General features: G+C 38.8%; 1 protein-coding gene across 1 annotated transcript in view; it reads right to left on the reverse strand.

Annotated features, from left to right (window-relative positions):
• The window catches only part of ints10 (integrator complex subunit 10), a 51306-nt gene that overhangs the window by 12153 nt on the left and 14274 nt on the right, over positions 1–24879 (reverse strand). Inside the window, exons 5-11 of the mRNA XM_043673948.1 lie at positions 22087–22168; positions 21248–21388; positions 19246–19417; positions 17171–17340; positions 16113–16249; positions 3351–3504; positions 620–702 (exon numbers count right to left, since the gene is read on the reverse strand). Of these exons, the coding sequence (XP_043529883.1) occupies positions 620–702; positions 3351–3504; positions 16113–16249; positions 17171–17340; positions 19246–19417; positions 21248–21388; positions 22087–22168 (939 nt within the window). The remainder of the gene's footprint in view (positions 1–619; positions 703–3350; positions 3505–16112; positions 16250–17170; positions 17341–19245; positions 19418–21247; positions 21389–22086; positions 22169–24879) is intronic.

A 24879-nucleotide genomic window follows, 5' to 3' on the forward strand; every position in this document is an offset into this window, starting at 1 on the left:
AGACAAAGACACACATGCACACATATATTTTGTGGGGTGAATTTGTACTTGCAGAGTTACATTGTACTTTGCTCAAAAACTGCATACATTCATGTAGAACTCTGAGCTCAAAAACTGCATGAATTTATGTAAAACTCTGTTATCTCACTTTTTAGATTAGAATCTATCTAAACATCATGGCATAGACAGAGAACACAATGGCCAACACCTTCAACATATTGTCTAGCTATCACCATTGTTAACAGCTAACCTGAGAATGCAACTTTAAAAAAAATTTTTGTGATTTACACATGAAAGAAGTGAAACTATCACTGTATTCTAACAGATGAAAGGCTTAATAGACAATCAATTTTTCAATGTATAATTTCAGTTACATCACACTGTAAATTTTTGCTATAAATTCTGTGTTACGATCGAGCCCTCCACAATCACCTGATGAAGGAACGTCGCTCCGAAAGCTAATGTGCTTCGAATTAAACCTGTTGGACTATAACCTGGTGTGGTGTGATTTTTAACTTTGTACACCCCAGTCCAACACCGGCATCTCCAAATCATAAACAAATATACTTGACAATACAAGGTATCTGCATTAGACATAGTGGAATCTCAAATCTTTTACCTGGTATACAATCATGTCCGTTATGAATATCCTCAACCACAACCAGGTTTCAGTCTTCCAAGACATGCAGATTCGCGTAAATTCTTAAGAAAAAAAAAATAAAAGTTCTGCAATGCATTATAAAACAGTGACTAATAGTTAAGGAAAAGAAAAATGATTTGTCAGTACTTGCATGTGCCCTTGTAGTGAAATGCAAAGCAAGAAGCAGATACTATGCTTTTAGAGTGCCAATGCAGCCAACAACTCTAAAATATCAACAAATGTAATTAGCATAAAAGGAAACACAAATCTCAACCAATTAATCTCATATTTCATGGCATTGTCTGGTGACAAAAATGAAACAAAACTGTTGCCAATGTATGGGTTTTCTCTGTGCTAAATTTCTGAAAATAGCAAACACTTTCTTCTGAGATAACACCTTCAAAAACAATTTCTGAAATTGTATGCTAAGAGAAACCATTTTCTATTATTTTGGCACCAGGAAGTGTATGCAATAAGTTAGTCAACCCAACCCTGTTGATTGTTAATGGACATATATATATATATGGAAGAAAAATAACCACTTCACACACCCCAATGTGAGAAATATGTGCACTGCAATCTGAATAATCCTAACAAAGAGAGCTGTGTGATCACAAAATAGATGTTAGGATCTAGTATGCAATTTGACTAAACTCCCACTGTTTTTCAGAGGTAAGTGAAAGACAACTATGGTTTTATGGGTTTAGAATTAGGCACATAAACAAGTTGGTTATGGTTTTGATCCAACTCTGAATTATTTCTGAGAAAGATAGTAACCATTCCCTTTCTAAGAATTGCCTCTTTGAAAACATTTCAAATATTCAAAAGAATTTAGCAGCTTTCATTATGACAGCCAAAATCATGAAACAGCCAGTTAGCACTCTTTATCTACCTGCCATTGGGCATCATGCTTGGAATTGGGCCTATTCAGAGCCTTAAGTAATGATTTAAGAGACTCAGTCCGAAACTGCTGACATTTTGTAATGCCATGCAAAAGGCTTAGCAATTTACACAGACTGGTATTGGATGGGAGGGGTGTACCTGCTCTGGGAGCTCCAGGAACCCACCAGTGGCAACCCACTATTGACTCCCAGCTCAAGAAATTTCCCCCACAGTATTCCCTGACTTCAACCCTTACCTGTCCCTATACCCACACTAATCTTTTGCACTAAGCATCTCAATCCCCCTCACTCAAATCGCTCAATCACACTCACCACACTCTGCCAACCCCAACTTTACCTAACAATCTGGGTTCTCAGCATTGGGGTATGCTTGTTACCGCATAGCTGCTAATCTTAAAGCAACTAGTGGTGCTCCTGGCATTATATTCCTATCATACAACTGTTGGGATAGTGCACTAGCTCCTCCTGGCCTTTTAACCAGGTTGGATGACACCTGAAAATTTTAGCCCTTGGTTACTATGCCAAATGATGGTCAATCACTGGAACATTTGTCTATCATTGGACTTCGCTAGGAAATGAATCAGGGTGCTCTGACCTGTTATTTCTGACTCATGATGCTGCTGTACCATTTAACAGCTTATCTTTAGAGGTTTCAGCACAACTAATAAGAATTCCCCTGTCATCTTTTTTAACTTTTACAATTATACTTTTATTCTACTTTCTCTGTTAAAGTATGCACCACATATCGTATTGACTTATTCAGATGAAATCTACTGATTTCTTTCATTTTAAACTTAGTTGAACACATCTCAAACTCAACACAACTTCAAAACAATGAGAAAACTGTATGAGTCAGGATCTAACATCTAAATATAAATTAGACAAAGCAGGATACTGGGATCTTGAAAATTCTTTATCTGCTAGAGACCCATTTAATCAGTTTTGCTTTAATCTGACAATAGTTCTGGCACTTGTGAAAGGACCTCTTCATTATCTGGCTTCTTTTAGAACAGGGTCTCAAATTATGGACTGCATGGACTGAATTATTATGGAGTAATAATTCAGTAGTTATTACTGGACTATATCCAACAAATGAACAGCATCAAAGTCATATAATTTGCTGCACAGATAACAGCAGGAGTCCATCAACTGCATGGCATAATACTGACCATGTCTTTCTCTTTTTCAGCCTCCATGTCAGCATTATTTCAGTTTACAATGGCACTGATACAATAAGCAGGACTTGTGCCATCTGGAAATAAGTCTAGTAAGTTTCCAAGAAATCAAAAGCAATAATTATACCTTGAATTTGTCACACACTTTAACAGTGGTAGATCTGTGGCAGAAATAGAGTGCTACTTATAGTTATAAAGCAATTATGAGTAATCTGGAAGATGATTCCCATGTGAAAAACTTGAAACAAAACTGAATTGTTTGATGCCTTCTCATTTATATTTGGCTGGGAATAAATACAATTTGGAGGAGCCAGTGTTGGACTGGTGTAGACAAAGTTAAAAATCACACAACACCAGGTTATAGTCCAACATTGGAAGCACTAGCTTTTGGAGCGTTGCTCCTTCATCAGGTAGCCTGGTGTTGTGTGATTTTTTAACTGGGAATAAAGAAACCAAGCTGGTAATTTGCGGTAACAGTTATTAATTAGTCAATCTCTGAAGTACGTTTTCAAAAGAACTAAAAACCTTGTCTATTTTGACAGATATCTTGATTTTTAAAAACACCTTTTCACAGATAGTTAGCTCCTGCAGACTGAGAATCCATTTACCAGTACAAAATGAGAGCAGACCCACCTTTTTCCAAAGCTTCTTGAGAATGAAGCAACTCCCAACTTTCTCTTGCAAGCTTAAAGTTCTCAAGTACATCAATGGAGTTTGGCAGCTCAATTTTATTCACAATAATATGACGGCTACGTCCTTTTCCAGAACATTCTTCATCATCTGAACTCTAAAATAAAAGTGAAACGAAGGCAGCTTGCTTAAAATGGAAAATTAATTGCTTAAAATTCAAATCATCTTTATTCACCAATTTTCTTCCTTTCAGATAAACTGATTCCTCCTAAAGTGTCAATCAATCATTCTTTTGTACCACACCCCAAGTGATTGTTCTGCATGCATGAACCTTGCAATGAACATTGCCAGACTACATAACTATAAAGAACAAGACACATAGCTGAATGTGAATTCTTTTATCTCCAGCAAATACTAGAGATGTCCAACAGGGATCACTGGATCCATCTCTTTCAAACCAGAGTCTGTAACATATGCAGCACAGAGTTATACGGATTGTCTCCCAAAGGACAGCATTAATTAAGGAGCATGGAGTGAGGCAGAAAGGTTGTCAGGCAGACTGGTGGTGACTGATGAAGGCTTATATGCCTGAAACATCGACTCTCCTGCTCCTCAGATGCTGCCTGACTTGCTGCGCTTTTCCATCACCACACTTTTCAACGCTGATCCCCAGAATCCACAGTCCTCACTTTCACCCAGATTGGTGGCGGCTGCCAGGCAGGTTTAGCATTGTTCAAAAAAGCAGAGTTTTAAACTACTTAAACTCAAAGAAATGACACCTAAGTACTAGTTCTCCCAGAAATTATGAATGTTATAATCTGGATCGAGAGTATGGGGAAGAAGGTGTGATCATTAATCCATTTGAAAAGAGATAAATTAACTAAACATTGAGATCCACTGCAATGGTAACAAGCTGGGGTTAAATAGATGATTTATCCTTCCCCTGATTCAGTGTGCTATAGTCAATTGCAATGCCTACGTGTACCAAATAGATCAGCCTGTTTAGAAAGTATTAAACTGGAACCGTACAGAGTGCTCAGCTACATGGAATGTATCTTGTTGAGTCACTGTGAGATAATAATTAACATAAAAAGTTAAATAACAGTTCTATATAATCACGTTATTGTAATGCCCCATTTCTTGTCAGTAAACTGTTAACTCTGGCTCAGCTGGTGGATCTGCTGTCTCTAAATTAGAAGCTGGCAAATTCAAGTCCCACTCTGGGACTCAAGCACGAAAGTCTGTCATTCCAATGAAGTACTGAAGGAGTGCTGCACTATCAGCAGTACACTCATTGATATACCATGTTAAACCCAGGTGCGAGCTTTTCTTTCTCAGATGCTCACAAAAGATCTCTCAGTACTATTTAAGAGCTGGAGAGTTATCCCCAGTTTCTTGATCAATATTTACCCTTCAATCAACATCAGAAAAACAAATTATCCAGTGTATATCACAAATTCATTTGTTCATTTGAGAGTTTCCTACACTGCAACAATTACTACACTTCAAAAGTACAGCACTGCTCGGTCACGAAATGAGTGAAATAAAATGAGTCTTTATTACTGACAAATTTCTTGATACTTAAATAAAAATATTATGAGTGACTTGTAGTGACTATCCATAAATTATGAATCCAAGACTGTTTCCAGCTATTTCTTGCTCTGCCTGTGAATGTTATTACCTGGCAGACTCTGGTTTATTTTACTAGCATCAAAACAAGATGCAATACTGGGGGAAAAAAGTCAACAAGTTTAATTGTTTGGTACATAAATTGAAACTGTCAGTTGAACTATCAGCTTCAAATTTATGACACAAATGATGTTACTGGAGCCCATTAATAAAATTGAGATGGACAGCATTAATCAACTATTGTAATAAAGTAAATATTAACATGTTATAATTTTTTCCTGTTCCGTAGTAAAAATTCTGAGTTGAATTAAACCAAAATGACACCATTGCAGGTGACCTCATTTCATACAAGAAATCAATTGGAGCTGCTAGTGTTCATGACTCAAGATCACCAATATAGAAAGAGTGAAGCTCAGCCAGAATACATTTCATATATGGCATATACACATCTAACGGATTTTCTGTGAAATTATTGATAAAGCCCTGAAGAAGTCGAAAATCTTTTGAAATTTGTTGTTTTTACACATCTGAAGTTTCAGCAAGGTAACAAATCTTCACAGCAGCTATCATGCAGCTGGCATAATGTGCAACAGTTTTTGGTTACATAGTTCAATCTGTGAAATGATTCAAAAATGTCAAGTATCTAAAAAACATTTAATTCCTCTTCGTCAAGTGAAAGAAACACATTGCTAGGGCCATTTTACTACTTTTCAGAATTTTTCCACAATAAAAAAATACATAGTAAAAGCCAATGACTGATGTTCCACATTTTACAAACTAACACTCATTGACCGTTGTAGAGTTGATCCCATTCATACTAATATTAATGTCTCTCTAATATTATTCTGAATTTGTTTTATACTGTTAGAGCAAATTCTGTAAACACCAAGTCTAAAAGCCCCTTGAAAATCTTGTTAAACAGATCCACATCTCAGCTATGAGACTGGGACAATCTCTCATCTCAGACAAAGGAACAGCAATACGCCGTTAAACCATCGAGTCTGTTCCACCATTCAATTAGACCACAAATGAATGAATGTCTATCTCAATGTCACTTTCCCATGTATTCTCCATATCCTTTAAATATTATTAGCCTCCACAGACCTATCAATTTCTGTCTTAACACACTCAATGATTGACTTTCCACAGCCCTTGGGGAGATGTCCAAAGAAGCCTCACCCTCTGAATTAAGAAATTTCTCCTTTCGGTCTGTAAAGGCCTTATTCTGAGACTATACTTCCTAGTTCCATACTTGCCAGTTCAGGAAAAAAATTCTATCTAAATCAATCCTGTAAAAACTTTGCAAGTACCAGTAAGATCACTCCTCATGCTTTAAAACTCTAGAAAGTTTCCGTTCAGAGCTTTGTTTCCTCAACACTCTTCTCACAAAGCAATGATGTCATCCCAGGAATTAGTTTGGTGACCTTCCATTGTACTCCTACTGTGGCAAGTATTTCATTCCTTGGAAGAAAGGGGACTAAAACTGAACACTCCAGATGCAGTCACTTCTGTACTGAAATACCCTTTCAATATAAGCTAACATACCACTTGCCTTCCTTGCACCTGTATGCCAAGTTTTGTGACTTGTGAACAAGGACACCCTTTTAATACCAACACCTCCCAACTCCCATGGATTTAAGATTGCGTTTTTATTTATTATTCAAAACTATATTCCATCTGCCATGTTCTTGCCTTTTCACCTGGCCTGCCAAAGTCTGCATGAAGCCTCCTATGCACCCTCCTCACAAGTTACATTCCCAATTAGGTTTGTGTCATCAATATAGGGAAGTATTATAACTAGTTCCCACATCCAAATCATTTTTCAGATTGCAACCAACTATTGCCCTAGCACTTATCCTTGTGGTACTCCACTGGTAACTGCGTGCAATCCAGAGAATGATCTGTTTATTTCAATTCTTGGCTATATTATACCAACCCCATACTCTCTAACTTTGTTTACAAGCATCCTGTATGTGACCTCATCAGGAGCCTTCTGAAAATCCAAATACACAACTTCCAACAGTGATCCTTTATCTATGCTAACAGTAACATCTTTATAAAACTCCAGCAGGCTTGTCCAACAAGATTTCCCTTTCATAAAATCCATGTTGGCTCTGCTCAATATTACCATTTTTTTCTAGGGGGCCAGTTATAACATTCTTTATAACAGATTCCAACATTTCCCTACTCCTAGCATCAAACTACCAAGTCTGTAGTTCTCCATTCTCCATGTTATCCCTTAAATACTGAGTTTATGTTTGCGACTTTCCAGTCAGCAGAAACTATGGAATTTTGAAAGATAAACACAACACATCTCCTACTTTTATAAATACTTTGAACCCAATGTCCAGGCATTCCACTTTTCCCATTATCTTTAGAAGCCACCTTTTGAACTTACTAATAGCACCGATGGTTACATGTCCTTTATGACTTAATTAATGCCAGTCAGATGTAAACAAGATTAGAATGTCAATTAATGATTGGTGAGAAGGTAGCTGTACAATACCATGTGAGGATTTGACAGAAAGGAAAGTTGCACATAGTGACACTTGGAGAATGGAGAGGTTAAAGATGCTTTCCATGAAGTGTTGTAATAGGTTAAATTTTATCAAGAAAATCAGCAAAGTGTCAATTTCAGGAAGGTTTACTGAAGGCATATCTCCGTGGCCTCTAGTGAGGTGTCTCTCAATTTTACACTGTTTACCACATTATGTACGCAGCAACCCAATATGGTGCCTCTCTTGCACTTTCCTACATTCATCAACAGTACAAATATTCACCACCACTGGGATCTTCTGAGATTTCCACCACTGCTTGTATATGTTAAGTCCCAGCTTTGCACCAGGTCAGTCACTGCCAGCCAGGATTTGCAGTTGTAAATATCATCTTGGATAGCTGAGAGAGGCAACCTCTCACCCTGATGCGCTGACAGCAGAGTTCCTGTTGGATAGGTTAGTGCAGATGGCTTTTCGCTTTCCTCAGGCCTACCAGAGGACATCGTGATAACAGACCTTATCAGCATGGTAAGAGTTGCCACTCCAGTCAGTGTGATATCCACAATCTGAAGGAATGCCCAGCAACGTAGGAAAAAGGTCACACTGTGCTCTGCAAGGCCAGTGCACCACCTTCTCTTAGCTAGCTCACACTCTGTCACCTTCCACCAAGGCTCAAGTTCTACAAACTCACTGCTGAGTGCTGCATCTTCCCTTATTCATTTTCAACCACAAAATCCTCCAAATTACTAACCTCTGTTGCCACACACTCACTTGGGAAACATTATGTTTCCTCCACTTGCAGTTGTATTAAAATTTGTGCCAGCTTCTTTTATCTCATTCAATTCTCCCTTAGGAAACTATCTGCAATAGGAGTGAGTGGTGGAGGGTCTGAAATTCACCTCTTCACACAAACAGAAATTCCGTGTTCTTGTGGAAGAGGACTATGGCCACTCAGGCCATGATGCAGAGACCTCCATGTCCTGCCACCCAAGTAAGATTGATTGTGAAGCGCAACACTGCTTTCCTATTACCATGACTGTTAATGTATCCTCAACATGCATAAACTTGTATCTCTATTTCTAAACTGATCTTCCCTCAACTCCTGTTGGCATCACTGGCACTGCACAGTTGCTGCCATAAAGAAATCAGCCCCTCAAGACATCATCTCCTTTTCCAACTGGGGAAGAAGTCACAAATGTCTCAGGTTAAATCCATTTGCTGCACCCTCTACCAGCTCAGATACTTACACCTTGGGGGGTACTTAGCTAGAGTACAGTCAGGAGCACATTCTGGTGAGTGCATCACAGCCACAACTCTGTGGGTGAATAGGAAGGAACATCTCAGGTTGCTGCCATTGAACTGCTGGAGTCCAGACACCTGCTCAGCCCTTGGTAGGACTTGGCCCACGTTGTTGGCAATTAATAACTTCATTCATGTACACAAACAGATAAGCAGCAGTAGGCAGACAGATGATGGTACTCCAGAAACTGACACATTGGTTAAGTTCAATAAAACTATTAAGCCCACGCTGCTTCTAACAAGAAGAACAACACATCGACCCCCCCACCTCCAAGTGGTTTCCTCTCAGCATGTGCCAAAGGTGCTTGGGCCTTCACCCTGCCTGCCACCTGCAACTCTGTAGGAGTTCAACTCAAGGAGAATGAGCCTGCATTTGGGCAGGACACACTCAGGATGTCTAGTCCCTCAACCACGAACACCCTTGGGACTGCCTACCCAAAGCTCCAAGGCCAACAGATTCACCTATATTGGGAGGGTTCCCTCCAGCCTAACTGTGGATTCCGGGACTGCACCTAGATGTAGTGGGAGTTATTAAAGCACCTTTAGCTATAGAAGCATTATGCCAGTATACATGACAGATCATCATTATCTGATTCATAATTACATTGGTTTGATAGTTTTCTAATCTGAATTCTATTGCTGACTGAAACTATGTAGTAGCTATTTGGCCATATTTTTAAATTAATGGGCACTAACCCAATACTGTGGATCAATACATATTTTGATTTTCTATACTTACAGTGGTATCTCTGTTGCTACTGTGCAATTCCTATTTGTGAATAATTCACAGGACCATTTCAGCCTTTACAATGCTTGCCATTTAAAAAAAGAACTCAGAAGTGCACAGTGAGCAACTCTGCAATTTCCGATGCACGGTAATGTCATAACAGTAATAATAATCAATTCTGTTGAATATATCCATAACCTTCCCATTAAACAATATATAACTGTCATATGCAGCTGCAAATCAAACAGTTTGAACTGCAAGAGCAAAGTAACAGATTCACCCTGCTCCAACTACAAATCCCAAGTGGTCAAGAAAGACAAGTGCAAGTAATAAGTGGAGAAAGTGAGGACTGCAGATGCTGGAGATCAGAGCTGAAAATGTGTTGCTGGAAAAGCACAGCAGGTCAGGCAGCATCCAAGGAACAGGAGAATCGACGTTTCGGGCATGAGCCCTTTTTCAGGAGTGAAGAAGGGCTCATGCCCAAAACGTCGATTCTCCTGTTCCTTGGATGCTGCCTGACCTGCTGTGCTTTTCCAGCAACACATTTTCAGCAAGTAATAAGTGGAATGAAATCACTTGTGAAAATGGGTCAGCAGTTGCTGTTCCCACCCTTTAACTCAGCAGTGCAATAAGGCCAAATGGATGATTTGTCCTTGGTGACAATATGAATAGTTAAAGTAAACAGGCTACTGACCAGCACTTAGATCAAACAACTTCTTCTCAGCAATTTTTGAGAAGATTTGTAGCTCAGGTTGAAGTTAAGTATGTAAGCTAGTTCAGCGAGCTAAATTACATACTTCACTTCTTATCAAGTAAGAAAGTCAGTTAATCTTATCCATTGTATTACGCAGTTGCCAAGAAACTAGAGGTTTTTGGATCTCAGGTCAGCAGAAAAACATAAAATGGCAACAGTACTCTATATGATTCAGACAGCATAGCTGAAAAATTGACTAGTCATTGTGCTCTCCAAAGAACCACTCCCCCCAAAAGTGCCATTCAGGAACAAGAGTCCTTTAGTATTAACTTTCAAAGTTGCAGCTATTGGCACAAGCGAAACCACATCATCAGCACTGGTTCATGAAATGTGCAGTTGATCCATGCCTTGGGCACTTATTAAATGTACCTACATTTAGACAAATGGTTCCCCAGTGCACACATTCAAAAGATATTTGGGTCATCATCTGGCACAATAAATCAGTATATACCTCCAAGAAATAATTTGGACATATGTGTGACAATTCTGCTGGAGCCCTTATACATAGGATGACAGAGGTCATAGGACTTATGGCAAGCTATGGTGCATGAAGGCAATAGACAATAGGTGCAGGAGTAGGCCATTCAGCCCTTCGAGCCTGCACCGCCATTCAATATAATCATGGCTGATCATTCCTAATCAGTATCCTGTTCCTGCCTTATCTCCATAACCCTTGATTCCTCTATCTTTGAGAGCTCTATCCAACTCCTTCTTAAATGAATCCAGAGAGTGGGCCTCCACTGCCCCCTGTGGCAGAGCATTCCACACAGCCACAGGGGGCAGTGAAGAAGTTTCTCCTGAGCTCTGTCCTAAATGGTCTACCCCGTATTTTTAAGCTGTGTCCTTTGGAGACCAGAACTGCACACAGTACTCCAGGTGTGGTCTCACCAGAGCCCTGCACAGCTGTAGAAGCACCTCTTTGCTTCTATACTCAATTCCTCTTGTTATGAAGGCCAGCATGCTATTAGCCTTCTTCACTACCTGGTGTACCTGCATGCTTGCCTTCATTGACTGGTGTACAAGAACACCCAGATCTCTCTGTACTGCCCCTTTACATAAATTGATTCCATAATCAATTTATCAAAACTTATCAAAACAACCTCTTTTCATCAAAAGAAAACAATAACCTGCAAACACTATCACTACAGTTGTAAGTCATGTCGATACACGACTACAACAAAAATCATCAAGCATGGAAAACTTTTCATTCTACTTTGTCTCACTTGTATCTGTCCCTAAACAGACATTGCTTCGGAGATATGTATGCAATCAGGCTTCTCATGGTACGTGTGAAATCACTTCTGCTCTAAATTCTTTACATACATAGAGGTCACAGTATCAGAGCAAACTATATTGCACTTCTCAAACAGTAACTAAGTCAGCTTCATACAGGCTATGAAAGGATAAAGGACAGTTACTCTTACTGACAACCTAGAGTAACAGAACAATCTTCAAGAATGGGTAAAAAGCCATCTGGATCTTACACTTTTTCTTTAGGATGATAGTTCTCCCAGCCAAGTGTTCAGTTTGAATACACTTAGATATTTTTCCCTCACATTTATGTCAGGCAACTTATTCCGTAGAAATGGCATGTTTTTAAAATTGTTCTGTACATCTCATTTTAAAATAACTTATTGATATAGTCCCGAGAGCTTGAAAACATCCAAGTATTTGAAATCAAGCTTAACAACTAATACATTTTAGTCATAAAGGGCTCAATGCTGTACTACAAATCATACTCTGGCATTCCAGTAGAAGTAGTTAGCAATCAGCACATTGGAGGTATAAAATACTTATAAGGCAGGAAACAACAATGTCCAAAATGTATTACATTGTAAGGTCTTTTAGCAGCTTTCTTATACATGTATAGCTTGAGTATATTTATATCTTGAATCACAAATCATCTTCTTTTGATATTCCTTTCTACAGCACTTCTGAAGCATGTTTTTGTAGTGAAGAGAATTGAATGATTTAAATCAAGCTGCACTCTAGAACACAGAACATTACAGCACAGCACAGACCCTTCGGTACTCATGTTGCGCCGACCTGTGGATCCAATCTGAAGCCCATCTAACCCACTATTTCATTCTCGTCCATATCCCTATCCAATGACCATTAAAATGCTCTGAAATATAGTTATAAAGTTTGTTGCTACAGCATCACTCCTAACTGATACATTCTACAATTCTGAAAATACACTTAAAACATTTATCCATCAAGGTTATTGTTTAGAAAAAAAAAGGCATTAAGGTCTTTACTGTAACTTGGAAGACTGGCTGGTCCAAGGATAATTTAATCTGAATTCAATTTCCTGAGTATGTTTACAAAACCACACATTTGTGAAGCCAATTAAAACACCAGAATATCATTACATTAACCAAATGTTCTGTCTGGAAAGAACAGCTTCCAGCCAGTTTCTGGATCATAAAGTTGCATAATTGGATAATTTAGTAGCAACTGGCACTCTCACTGCTGAAATGTCCCTCCTCCACTATGAGATCACAGCAACATAAATCAACCATGTGTGACCCTGGATTCAGGTAGCCATGAGGGGTGTGATTTATCATACCTAGCACCTTGTATACAACAGGTTGAAATTGGTTTGGTGAGAGAAAGAGCTCAATTGTTTTCGTCATTTCAAATAGATTAAATATTTTGATAGAAAATGGTAGGCACAATTGGAAATGTTGTTAATTTGACAAGCACAAGGATGCTATGGGGTATATACGATGACACTTCAGTATACCTTACTTGATGTTTCAAATTAGAATGGACCTTCAGTCTGTGCATGAGGATAATTCTTTCCCAGCAATAAAGCAAAAAAATGTCTCTCTGTGGCTCAGTTAGTTGCAAATTCCTGAACTAACATCAGGTAAATACTCCTACTATTGGAAAATCCCTCACTAGGGCACGGCACGGTGGCACAGTGGTTAGCACTGCTGCCTCACAGTGCCAGAGACCTGGGTTCAATTCCTGCCTCAGGCAACTGTCTGTGTGGAGCTTTGCACATTCTCCCAGTGTCTGCGTGGGTTTCCTCCCACAGTCCAAAAATGTGCAGGTTAGGTGAATTGGCAGTGCTAAATTGCCCGTAGTGTTAGGTGAAGGGGTAAATGTAGGGGAATGGGTCTGAGTGGGTTGCTCTTCAGAGGGTCGGTGTGGACTTGTTGGGCCGAAGGGCTGTAAGTAATCTAATCTAATCTAATCTAATCTAGAAATGCTCTCAACCATTGCCAAAACCAACTTTAATTCATACAGATTTGCTAGAGTCTTTTCTGAAAATAGATACAGTATCTACATTGAGTGAGAAGAGGTGACTGCCAAAGGAATCCTTGAATGATGAGATTTTTTAAACCAAGAATTAGAGAGGAGGAAGGCAAGTTGGAGGAGGCTCGACATCAGGTGGGGTCAAGCAATGAAAAATGAACACACTGCTAAGAAGTTTAGGTATGAGATTAGTAAAAATAAACAATATTACAAAATGATATGGAGACCCTGCTCTTCACGCCTAAGAGAACAATAATTTTCCAAAAATAATGAAAAATCCAGGGAATGTAGGTTAACTCACCAGTGTTTTCTCCTTCCCATCACTATAGATATTTGGCAAATCACCTGACAAAATAAGGGGAGCTTTGTTGTTAGAAAGACCAGTTGCCCAGCTCAAGGAAGGCACTCGAATGAGAAGTGGAGCAAATTTGAAGGAGCAAACTTGGAGAAGCAGAGCTTACCTGTCACCTCCATCAACCGTTCATTAAAATCTGGGACAAAGAAAATATTCCTGCTGACCTCAGGGATGCCACATCAACACCATTTTCAAGAAAAGAGAAGTGGACTCTGGGAAGTACTGATGAATCTGCTACTCTACATTGCCATGAAGATCATTACCCAAACACAACTGGGCGCCCTCTCTCAGACTCGGAGGAAATCTTTCCTGAAAGCCAGCGTGCCTTCCAACCAAATTGTGATTTGCAGACATGATTTTCACAGCTCAGCAACTCCAAGACAAATGCCAGGAGAAACACAAAACAAGGCCTTAAATTACCTGACCAAGTATTTTGACTCAGTCAGGAAGTGCTATGAAAGATGCTGTCAACAGCCAACTATCTAGTGAAATTCATCAACATCCTCTGTTTTCACCACAAAAAGATGTCAGTCACAGTCCTGACACAACAAAATCCTTTGAGGTCAAACAGGAGTGTGTCATCACCCTTTTCATCATCTTCATTGCCACAATGGTCAAGAACAAGCTTCCCAGTGATGTAGATGTTGCATACAGGATGAACAGAAAATGTATCAATGTCAAATCAGTTGAAATCCAATAAAATAACACTGACCTCACTTGTGGAACTTCAGTTCATGACTAAGCCATCTCTGCTCTCTCAGAAGAGAATTGTCAAGCCACATGTAGTGCCTTCACAGAGCACAGTGAAGAATTGGTCTCATTCTCAACCTCAAAAAGGCATAAATCCTTTACCAAACTATGCCAGGTCAAGTTTTGGTCCATCCTTCCATGAAGGTCAACAGACAAATCCTTCCAAACGTGGAACATCTCCCCTACCCGGAAGTTCCCTTTCATCTAAGGCTGATATCGATGCAGAGCTTCAACATCGCATCTCATCTTATTTGTGATATTATTCTTGGTGATATCTGCATTCAAGGTACAGCTGCCTCATGGTTGCTAATGACACCCCGCAGTTCCTCTCTTACCTTGGGCGGCACGGTGGCACAGTGGTTAGCACTGCTGCCTCACAGCGCCAGAGACCCGGGTTCAATTCCCACCTCAGGCGACTGACTGTGTGGAGTTTGCACATTCTCCCCGTGTCTGCGTGGGTTTCCTCCGGGTGCTCCGGTTTCCTCCCACAGTCCAAAGATGTGCAGGTCAGGTGAATTGGCCATGCTAAATTGCCCGTAGTGTTAGATAAGAGGTAAATGTAGGGGTATGGGTGGGTTGCGGGTCGGTGTGGACTTGTTGGGCCGAAGGGCCTGTTTCCACACTGTAATGTAATCTAATCTAATCTGTAAATAGCACACTCGGGATGCCTAAGGATAAGGGTCTTCAACAATTGTGATGTCCATGCCAGTATCAAGATCCTTGTGCATTAGGCGGTCACTCCAAAACTTGGACTACATATAGACGCTACCTCCAGGCCCCCTGACAAGTACCATCAGCGTTATTTGAGACGGATTCTCTGCACCAGCTTGAAGTACTAATATCAGCTTGAAACAGCTAACAGCATTAGTATTGAGACGATGGTCATCTGATCCTAACTCTGCTGAGCCAGCCACATGCTTATGAAGTTTGAATTATGACTACCAAAGCAAATCTTCTTTGCCGAGCTCAAGGAATAATGTGGAGGTGCCGGTGTTGGACTATAACCTGGTGTCCAACCCAGTCCAACGGTTTATTTGAAAACACTAGCTTTCAAAGCACTGCTCCTTCATCAGGTGCTTGTTAGCAAGTAATTGTCAATGACAGGTTGGACAAATAGGACTTTGAAAATTCAAACAAGGCTCAGCCCAAAGCAACGGAAGGAAAAGAATGAAGGAATTGGTAATGAGGGTGCAGAATTTACAGCAAATGATAACAGCAATAACTTCAGTTACCTGCTGGTTTAACTGAATAAAATTGCAATTCATTGAAGACTGGAAATCAGTTAAACAGTTCAATAACTTACAGACATTGGATGATTTGGGAAAGGTAAGAGAGGAACTGCGGGGTGTCATTAGCAACCATGAGGCAGCTGTACCTTGAATGCAGATATCACCAAGAACAATATCACAAAATGATATGGACTCCTGGCTTTTTACAATTAACAATTACTTTCCAAAACTAATGAAAAATCCAGGCAACGTAGGTTACTCACCAGTGTTTTCTCCCTCCCTTCTCCAAGCTTCCGTCTCTTATGAATGTGTTTACTTCTATCAATATCCACATCACCATAGATATTTGATAAATCATCCAACAAAATAAGGGGAATTTGGTTGCTAGAAGGACTGGATGCTAAAAAGAAATGATTGTAGCTATAAAATCAAAATTCATAAAATAGCATCATTATCACAAGAACATATCTACTTCAGTAGGTGATCTGCAAAGTTACCAATGTTTCTTCAACAGCACCTGTCAAACCAGAAACCTCCCAAATCACTTAGAAGGAAAAGGGCAGCATGCAAATGGGACCCCCACAACCTGCAAGTTCCCTTCCAAGTCACATCATATCCTATCTCAAAGATATTGCAATTTCTTCTTTGCCATTAGATCCAAATCCTGAAACTCCTCGAACATTTACCTTTACTAAGCAGATGGCAGCAGTGATTGCAAGGAGTTTGGAGACCATGCACGTACTATCCCATCATGCATTTACCTGATACACCCGATATGCCCTCCAGCCCCACAAGATTCAGGGTCAAAGAGCTTAAGACTTAGTTTTGTATATCCGGTTTCCTTAAAGAGTCAATTCTTCCACTGCAATCATTTAAGCTAATTTGCTTAAAGCTAAAGCCTGTCTAAAGCTTGAATTTGTTAAAATTCAAAAATCCTAAACTAAAAATGAGCTGTATTTCCTAAAATAACTTATGCAAGTTTATTTTCTTCATGTATGATCACAAGTGTTCATGATATTTTTCCATACTCCACGAATTTTGTATAGACAATGACTGGAATTCATTAACTGAAATTCAATATAAGAGTCACTTCTGCAATGTGTCATAGTGGCATCTGGTTGTACCTAATGAAAGATGTAAATATCTTCTGTTTCACGCAATGCAATTCTAAAGTAACTGCAAACTGCCAACAAACATGCATATTTAATATCTTTTATATACCAATACCACCATATTACTTCGTTACAAAATATGGAAACTCCAAGAAACATAAAAGAGCTCCAATTCTGGATAACATTTTCATAGGAATCCTTTAACTAACCTTGAAAAAGAGATGGTTGGATACTACTGACATATTGGAATGCATTCTTGAAGAAAATCAGCAGTGTAGAATAAACAACTTGATGCTTATACTTCCTGTGACCTTCATCATCAAAGTTATTTATATACCTGCATAAATCTTTCATCCGGTGCAGAATTTCACCACAGTTCCTGAACGATTAATTTGAAAGAAAATTTAGAACCCAAGGATTAGTGGAAGAAAATACTTGCACAAAAAGAAAACATTCAATAGTACAATGAACTTCTGGTTGCAGTACTTGATGTACAATCAGTTTAAGAAATGTTTGTGTTGTATGTTCATGCTTTGAATAGTTAGCACAGAAAGAATGAAACAGCATGATAAGAGTACAATGCAAGTGCTGAGTCACTCATTCACTTTTAACGTTCATAGAGTGAGAGAGTCATACAGCAAGGAAACAGACCCCTCAATCCAACCAGTCCAGGCCAAACATATCCCAAACTAAATTAGCTCTTGGCCCATATCCCTCCAAACCTTTCCTATTCAAGGACCTATCCAAATGTCTTTCAAACACTGTAATTGTACCTGCATCCACCACTTCCTCAGGAAGTTTATTCCACACGCGAACCACCCTGTGTAAAACATTTGCCTATCGTGTCTTTTTAAAATTTCTCTCCTCTCACCTTAAAAATGTGCCCCTAGCGATTCATATTTGTAGATAGCAAAGCCAACTGAGGAGAAATCAGTGCTTCAACCCAACTAAAACCTTTTCTTAAATTGAGGAAACAAAGAAACTGGAAAGTATCAAAGTTTAATATATCATGGGGAAAATAGGGAGTAGTTAAAGCTGAGTTTATAAAACATCAGGAAGATTGAAAGGAAATAAAGTATTCAACAGTTTTGAAAACATGCAGTGTGTCTTGATTTTGACATGACAATCATGCTTATTCCATTTACAATTTTCATTGTGCCACAATTGAAACTGCATTTTCACAAGGATAATGGGCTCTTTACATCCCCTCCTAGACTAAAATATCTGAAATTTCAGAGGAGTGATGAACGTATAAACATTGTCAAAATGTCAGATCAACATTCTTTCCTTGCAGATTAGAGATTTTCAATTATTCCATACAATAGTAGGAAATCAGACTTTAATTTTGATTAACTTGAGGTAATTTCAAAACCATATTCAGTGTCTTTGATGTCTATGAAGCTAGGGCAGCTTGGTATCCAGTAAACAACTGTGTGGTGTAGCTCATAGTCTGTTGATTCTGAAAGGTTTATGTAAACATACCAAAACTGACATTAATTTATTAGTTATTTTCCAATGGCTATTTGGCAGTCCTACATTAATTGGAGGAAGTAAGGCACTAAAAGTTGAATCTAACCCCAGAAAGGTGACTGCTGCTGCCTATTCATGTGTAGATGGTGCCAGTGACGCTGAGTTATGAATATAATCGAAGTTAAGTGGAAATTGGAAGTACTGTTAATTGAATCACACTTTCTTGTTTTCTGTGCAAAATCTCACGTCAACAGATCAAGTCTAACTTAAGAGGGCTTCTGATTTGTGATGTTTTTAAAAATCAACAAACTGCAATAACCAGGAATGGAACCCATAAATGAAGGATTTCATTTTATTTGCACCTCCTCGGATACAAAAGTAATGTTTGAACTGCTTTAACAAAATCTCCGTCAGATTTTGCAAATGTTATAAATAGCTCAGTGAAAAGCACTATTAAAAATCGACTTGACCGTTATTGCACGGTTTTGGTCTTCGTGTGACCTAGAAGCGAGATCTATATGATTCACACCCTTTCGCATTTTTCCAAGTGTGCGTGGCCCAGAGTAGCCATAAACTGTTTTCATGGAAAACTGTTTTCGTGCAAGGGACACATGTACTGAATTAAATTTGGTCAGCAGCCTGGCTGCAAAAAAAAGGTTAATAATTTGACATTACTTAAAATACTCACCAACCCCACAAGTAAGATGCAAAATAAGCCCTCTGATTGTTACATTAAAATGTGCAGTTTAGAAGACTTTTCTACAATACTTATTCCAGAAAGTAATAGGACACTATACTCAATTAAAATTCTCACCTGTTTGCTTTGTCCATCTGCCACTCACACCTCATTGCCACAACAGACATAATTTCAAACAATCTGTCCCATGGTTCCATTATTAATGATGATTTCTCAGTCAGACCTTCTATGATATATTTCTGAGTACTTCGTTTGGTCGGTGATTTCATATCAGCTGTGTCTTGGGAACCTAGCAAAGATAGAAGTGTTAACTATTTAACAAACAAAGCATAAACAGAGAAAATGCAATTCTGTATATCCACTTTGGATAGACTTTTTAATTTCCTCAGCCTATTTCTGAAAGATCTCGCTATCCAAACTATATACAAGCAGTTGATTCATATTACACAAATTATTTCTGCAAAATAATTCTGACAGACTAATTTACTGGGCAAAACATCAGAATTAATTTTACATTCTAGATTGTTCATAAACAGTCCTATTTGCAAATGTGATCAAAAACATGCCTTATTGTAAATTAATTGCACTGATGTATGATTATAGTATTCTTTTCTTCATATGCCTCCAAATACCCTGGCAGTAATCAATAATTTTCCAGCATTACAGGTACCAATTAGTTACTCATAAAATGTGGCATCACTTGAAACATGACAATAGATTAAAGGAGGAGATCAAACTCCACAATTCAGTTCGATAGTAACTATCCTAGAAGGCACCAAGGTTTAAAATTATAAAGGACTTCCGAATCAAGGAGCACTTTCGATTAGCCATAGAATAAAGCAATTACTTCCCCAAAGTGACAGTAAAAACTAACAGCAATGGCAAAATTTCCTGCCAAATTATTTTGATCTTCTAGAACAGTGTTTCTCAACAGGGGCGGAAGCGCCCCGAGGGGCATTTGCCTTCCTTTGGTGGGCATCGAAGTCAAAGGCGGCGGCAAGAGGGCACTGAATGATTTTGTAGAGAGCTAACCAATCACTTGGAAGACTGCCGTGTCCTTGAAGGACATTGCTGTGTGCAGACGGATAGTCGCATAACACGAATGATGACATTTATGTTTTGTTGTATATAAAGTATATTTCACAAAAGTTTTCAGTTTTCAGCACTGCAGTTTATTGCAGTTATATGTGCAAAAACTGACTTTGGTGATTTGGGGGCGTTGCATGATTTCAAGGTAAGAAGGGAGCATTGAATATAGAAAGGTTGAGAAACACTGTTCTAGAATAAGCAGAGAGGAAATATAGAGGCATACTTCCATGTCCCACAGACTTCTCTCACAATAATCCAGCATATACCTAAACATGGGTAGGCTACTTTGATAAGGAGAAATTAAAGCAACATCATATGTTAAATATTAGAAGAATAATTGCATAAAACAGAAGTCAAGTGTTTCTGTGTCCATGAGAAGATATACTAACTTGATGTGCGTTATGTGACATATCAGGTCAATGGATCAACTATTAAAGACAGTTCAATGGATAATCTAATGTAAACTTCTCTCAGCCAATAATCTCTCTGACCGATGCAAGTGTTGTAGTCCACCAAAAACATTCTGAAGAAAGTCCACTGAACTCGAAACATTAACTCTGTTTTCTCTTTACAGATGCTGTCAGGTCTGCTGAGTTTCTTCAGCAATTTATATTTGTGTGTTTTAAAAACATTCAAATTCTGACTACAGAAACTTCACCAAGGTTAGTCATGAAGCAGACAGAAATTCTTCCCTTTCTTCCAGTGGACTTCAGACCAGTGTGGCAAGTCTCACCAGTAGTCAATCTCGACTACTCCTGCAATACTATCTAGCAATCAGCTATGGAATAAGGCAGCGGCCTCAATAGCTTTTCTATTATGAGGAGATAGATTTCGATTAAGGAGATTTAAGTGAAGGAAAGCAAAATTGAAGTCTAACTTCCCAAAACCAAAACTATATCAGAAGTGCTTTAAAATTCTATTCATATAAATTAATGCAATTCATCATTTAAAGGCTATACTATTTATCAAAAAATTACTTTTGAACAGCAATTCTTTCTCTTACAACTGGCCCGTGGTTACAATGCAATACCTTGATGCTGGCTTTCCAATGAAGGAGATCTGGTGACGTAACCAATATAAAACTCTGCTGCCTTATGGAGATACTGATATAACAGATTGGCAGGTAATCTCACATCAGGGTTATTGATAATTAGAGGAAGGACATCACATACTATAGATACAAAAGGTGCATTGTGTTAGAGAAACAACTGCATTACAAGAAAACATTTCATGTGTGATATGACATTACAGACAAACAACTTATTCATATACTGACCCACGTTCAAACTAAAGTCCAGCTTTAGCAAAGGAAAAAAAAAATCCATGCCTTTTTATGTTAAAGGAGAAAAAAAATCAAGAGTACTTTTTGACTTCCCAGGACTTCTGATGTCCAATGAGGATCCAAATGTTTGGATTATAACACACTATTATGACATCCCATGAACTGGAAACTGATGAAAGGAAACTCACTAGATTTTCAAATGGTCTGGACAACAGCACCTAGCATCTCACCAATCAATCATGCCTCATGCGAGAGAGAGGAAACCGTCAGCAACTTGCACATTGGTCAGGCTCAGCTGTGATGCTTATCAAACTCCATTCCCGCACACTGTCTTATAGGTGGCAATGGCAAAAAGGACCCTGACTTGTTATTCCCCTCCTGTGCGCAGGAGCACTAGAGTTGATTCCAAAACTGCTCTGGTTGTTATTGGCTTAGTTTAAGCCAGGGATACAGATTGAGATTTTCTTAATCTACACAACTCACTACCATACATGGTGTACATACCAAGAAGCCATCAGCAAGATCCAAATCAAAAGCAACCCAAGCATTGTTTTGATTCATATATTCGTTTTTTTTTACTTTCTTACCAAATAACTTTCTAAAACAATTGACTGGTGAGTCTTGATCATCAAGGTTTTCTGCTTCCAATAGTGTTTCACCAAGGCTAACCTAAATTAAGAAACAAAGCAAAAAACATTTATCACTAGCAACTTGTTCATACCCAAAAAACCTCTTCCAAATTTTCAAACCACCTCTCTATTGTTAAAAAAGTTTTAAAAATGCAATGCTTGCTAAAATGTGTCACATATGCAGGATTGGTCACACAGTCAGCTGCATAATTATCAATACAGAAGAGGGATGCCATTTTCCCATCTAACTCATCTTTTTATAAAAGCCCATGACCCATTCCCAAACACAATCTCTAACCACCTCACAGTCATAGAACTGTACAGCACGGAAAGCGGCCCTTTGGTCCAACTTGTCCATGCTGACCAGATATCCGAAATTAGCCTAGTCCCATCTGGCAGCACTTGGCCCATATCCCTCTAAACCCTTCCTATTCATATATCCATCCAGATGTCTTTTAAACATTGTAATTGTATCAGCCTCTACCACTTCCTCTAGCAGCTCATTCCATACATGCACCACCCACTGTTTGAAAATGTTGTTCCTTAGGTCCCTTTTAAATCTTTCCTCTCTCACCTTAAAACCAATGCTCTCTAGTTTTGGACTCCCCCACCCCAGGAAAAGACCTTGATTATTCAACTATCCATGCCCCTCATGATTTTATAAACTTCTATAAGGTCACCCCTCATCTTTTGACGATTCAGTGAAAATAGCACCAGCCTATTCAACCTCTCCCTATAGCTCAAACCCTCCAAACCTGACAAAATCTTTGTAAATCTTTTCTGAACTCTTTCAAGTTTCACAACATCTTTCTGATTGGAAGGAGACCAGAATTGCAAACAATATTACAAAAGTAGCCTACCTGTCCTATACAGCTGCAACATGACCTCCCAACTCCTATACTCAATACTCTGACCAATAAAGGAAAGCATACCAAACGACTTCTTCACTATCGTATCTACCTGCAACTCCACTTTCAAGGAACTATGAACCTGCACTCCAAAGTCTCTTTGTTCAGCAACACTCCCCAAGACCTTGCCATTAAGTGTATGAGCCCTGCTCTGATTTGCTTTTCCAAAATGCAAAACATCACATTTATCTCAATTAAACTCCATCTGCCACTCCTTAGCCCATGATTTCATCGTGCTCTACAGAAACCTTTCTACAAATAAATCTCAACAAGACAAATGCATTTTGATAGGAGTCCTAAACCTGCCTTCCTTTACCTTGAGGTCATGGTTAAGCATTAAAAACTGTGCCAGACCAGCCTGTTCTATTTCACTTATACAATTAAATATATATTCCCTTTCACACTGATGGTTTTCTAAACAGAAAAATCCTAGTATTCATTGCATTTGCTTGATTTGTTGATTGTCTGAACTAATCATTGTTAAGTGGTTGACTCCATTTTGGTTGGGACAAAGCACTGGGTGTGCAAAGCATCCACCTGCTTCACATTATAGGTTCTTTTTAATGTAGAAGGCCAACCATGAGTGGTTTAGTGATGGAGAAGGGCAAAAAAACAAAATTCAGTTGCGTGTCAGAGCACTTCTGGACATAAGAGAGAGGGGAAAAAAAGCCAAAGTCTATTTTTAATATAAACTGGAGGGTTGTGAATACAACTATCAATCAGACGAGCCAAAGGCCTACGTGATGCAGATTTTCACCAATTTCATGAATTGTGGAAATGAAGTAGTCCAGCAACAATTAATTGTTGAATGATTTTTTTGAGCCACATACTCGCAACTTCTGCTGACCCCGCAACTTTCATTGATTGCCCAGCTGGTCTTGTGACCTCACTTCAGCAAATTACACAGGGCACTAGTTTGGCACTGCATAGCTTGTGAAATGTAAGTTTGGCCCAGGCCACAAACAAGGATCGTTTATTAACTGAAATAAAGGTCAATCGATGTGCTCCATAAGTCAAAATTAATTTCTTTGTCTTCTGCACTATGTCTCTCTCTCTCTCTCTCTCTCAACTAACCATGCCAATTTTGTTCTTCTATCGTACTTTAGTCAGCTTTATCGCTTCTTTCGCTAGCACTTTTTCTTCAATCCATTTGAGGGATGGTGTAGCAATGGAAGGGAGATGTTGAAGGCTGGTAAGGTGCATTTTGCAATCATGATTCCCTTAACATCTGTACATCTTTCAGTACAACTTCTCCCTATAATGGCATCAATTTCCTCCCCAGTATCCATTCTCAGCTATAGTCTTCGCACTTTTCATATATGATAATTGTTCAAGCTCTGTATGTGGACTAACTCGGACATCGATACCAATTTCTAGTCACCTTCAACCATGAGAAGTCACCCTCTCCATTGCTCTACTTTTAAACTGCAAGTCAACATTTTTAAGAGTTGGAGGCATTAGACATATTTTAAAAAGTACAGTGAGAAAATGTAGACAGAAGGAATTTAGACAACTGATGAAGTCCACTATATTATGAGCAGTAAGATTTAAATGTACTGTGATTATAGGTGGCACTATGAATATAATGGCCAATTAACAAAAATGGAGCACAACTTCATGTTCCATGACACCTCCAAATCAAACCAGTAAGCTAATTGTGTTTTGCTAAAAAAAAGCTGTAATTGAGACTGCCTAGAAACATGACGTTGGGGTGACAAGTACAGTTAAACTAGCTGGATTTCACACCTACTTTACTTGAAACACAAACAGAAAATTGCCAAAGTAACTACACATTGTCAGAGTATACCAAATAATTTTTAAAATAAATTAACAGTGAGTAATA

Source organism: Chiloscyllium plagiosum, chromosome 32 (genome assembly GCF_004010195.1).
Source record: "Chiloscyllium plagiosum isolate BGI_BamShark_2017 chromosome 32, ASM401019v2, whole genome shotgun sequence".
Taxonomy (NCBI): domain Eukaryota; kingdom Metazoa; phylum Chordata; class Chondrichthyes; order Orectolobiformes; family Hemiscylliidae; genus Chiloscyllium; species Chiloscyllium plagiosum.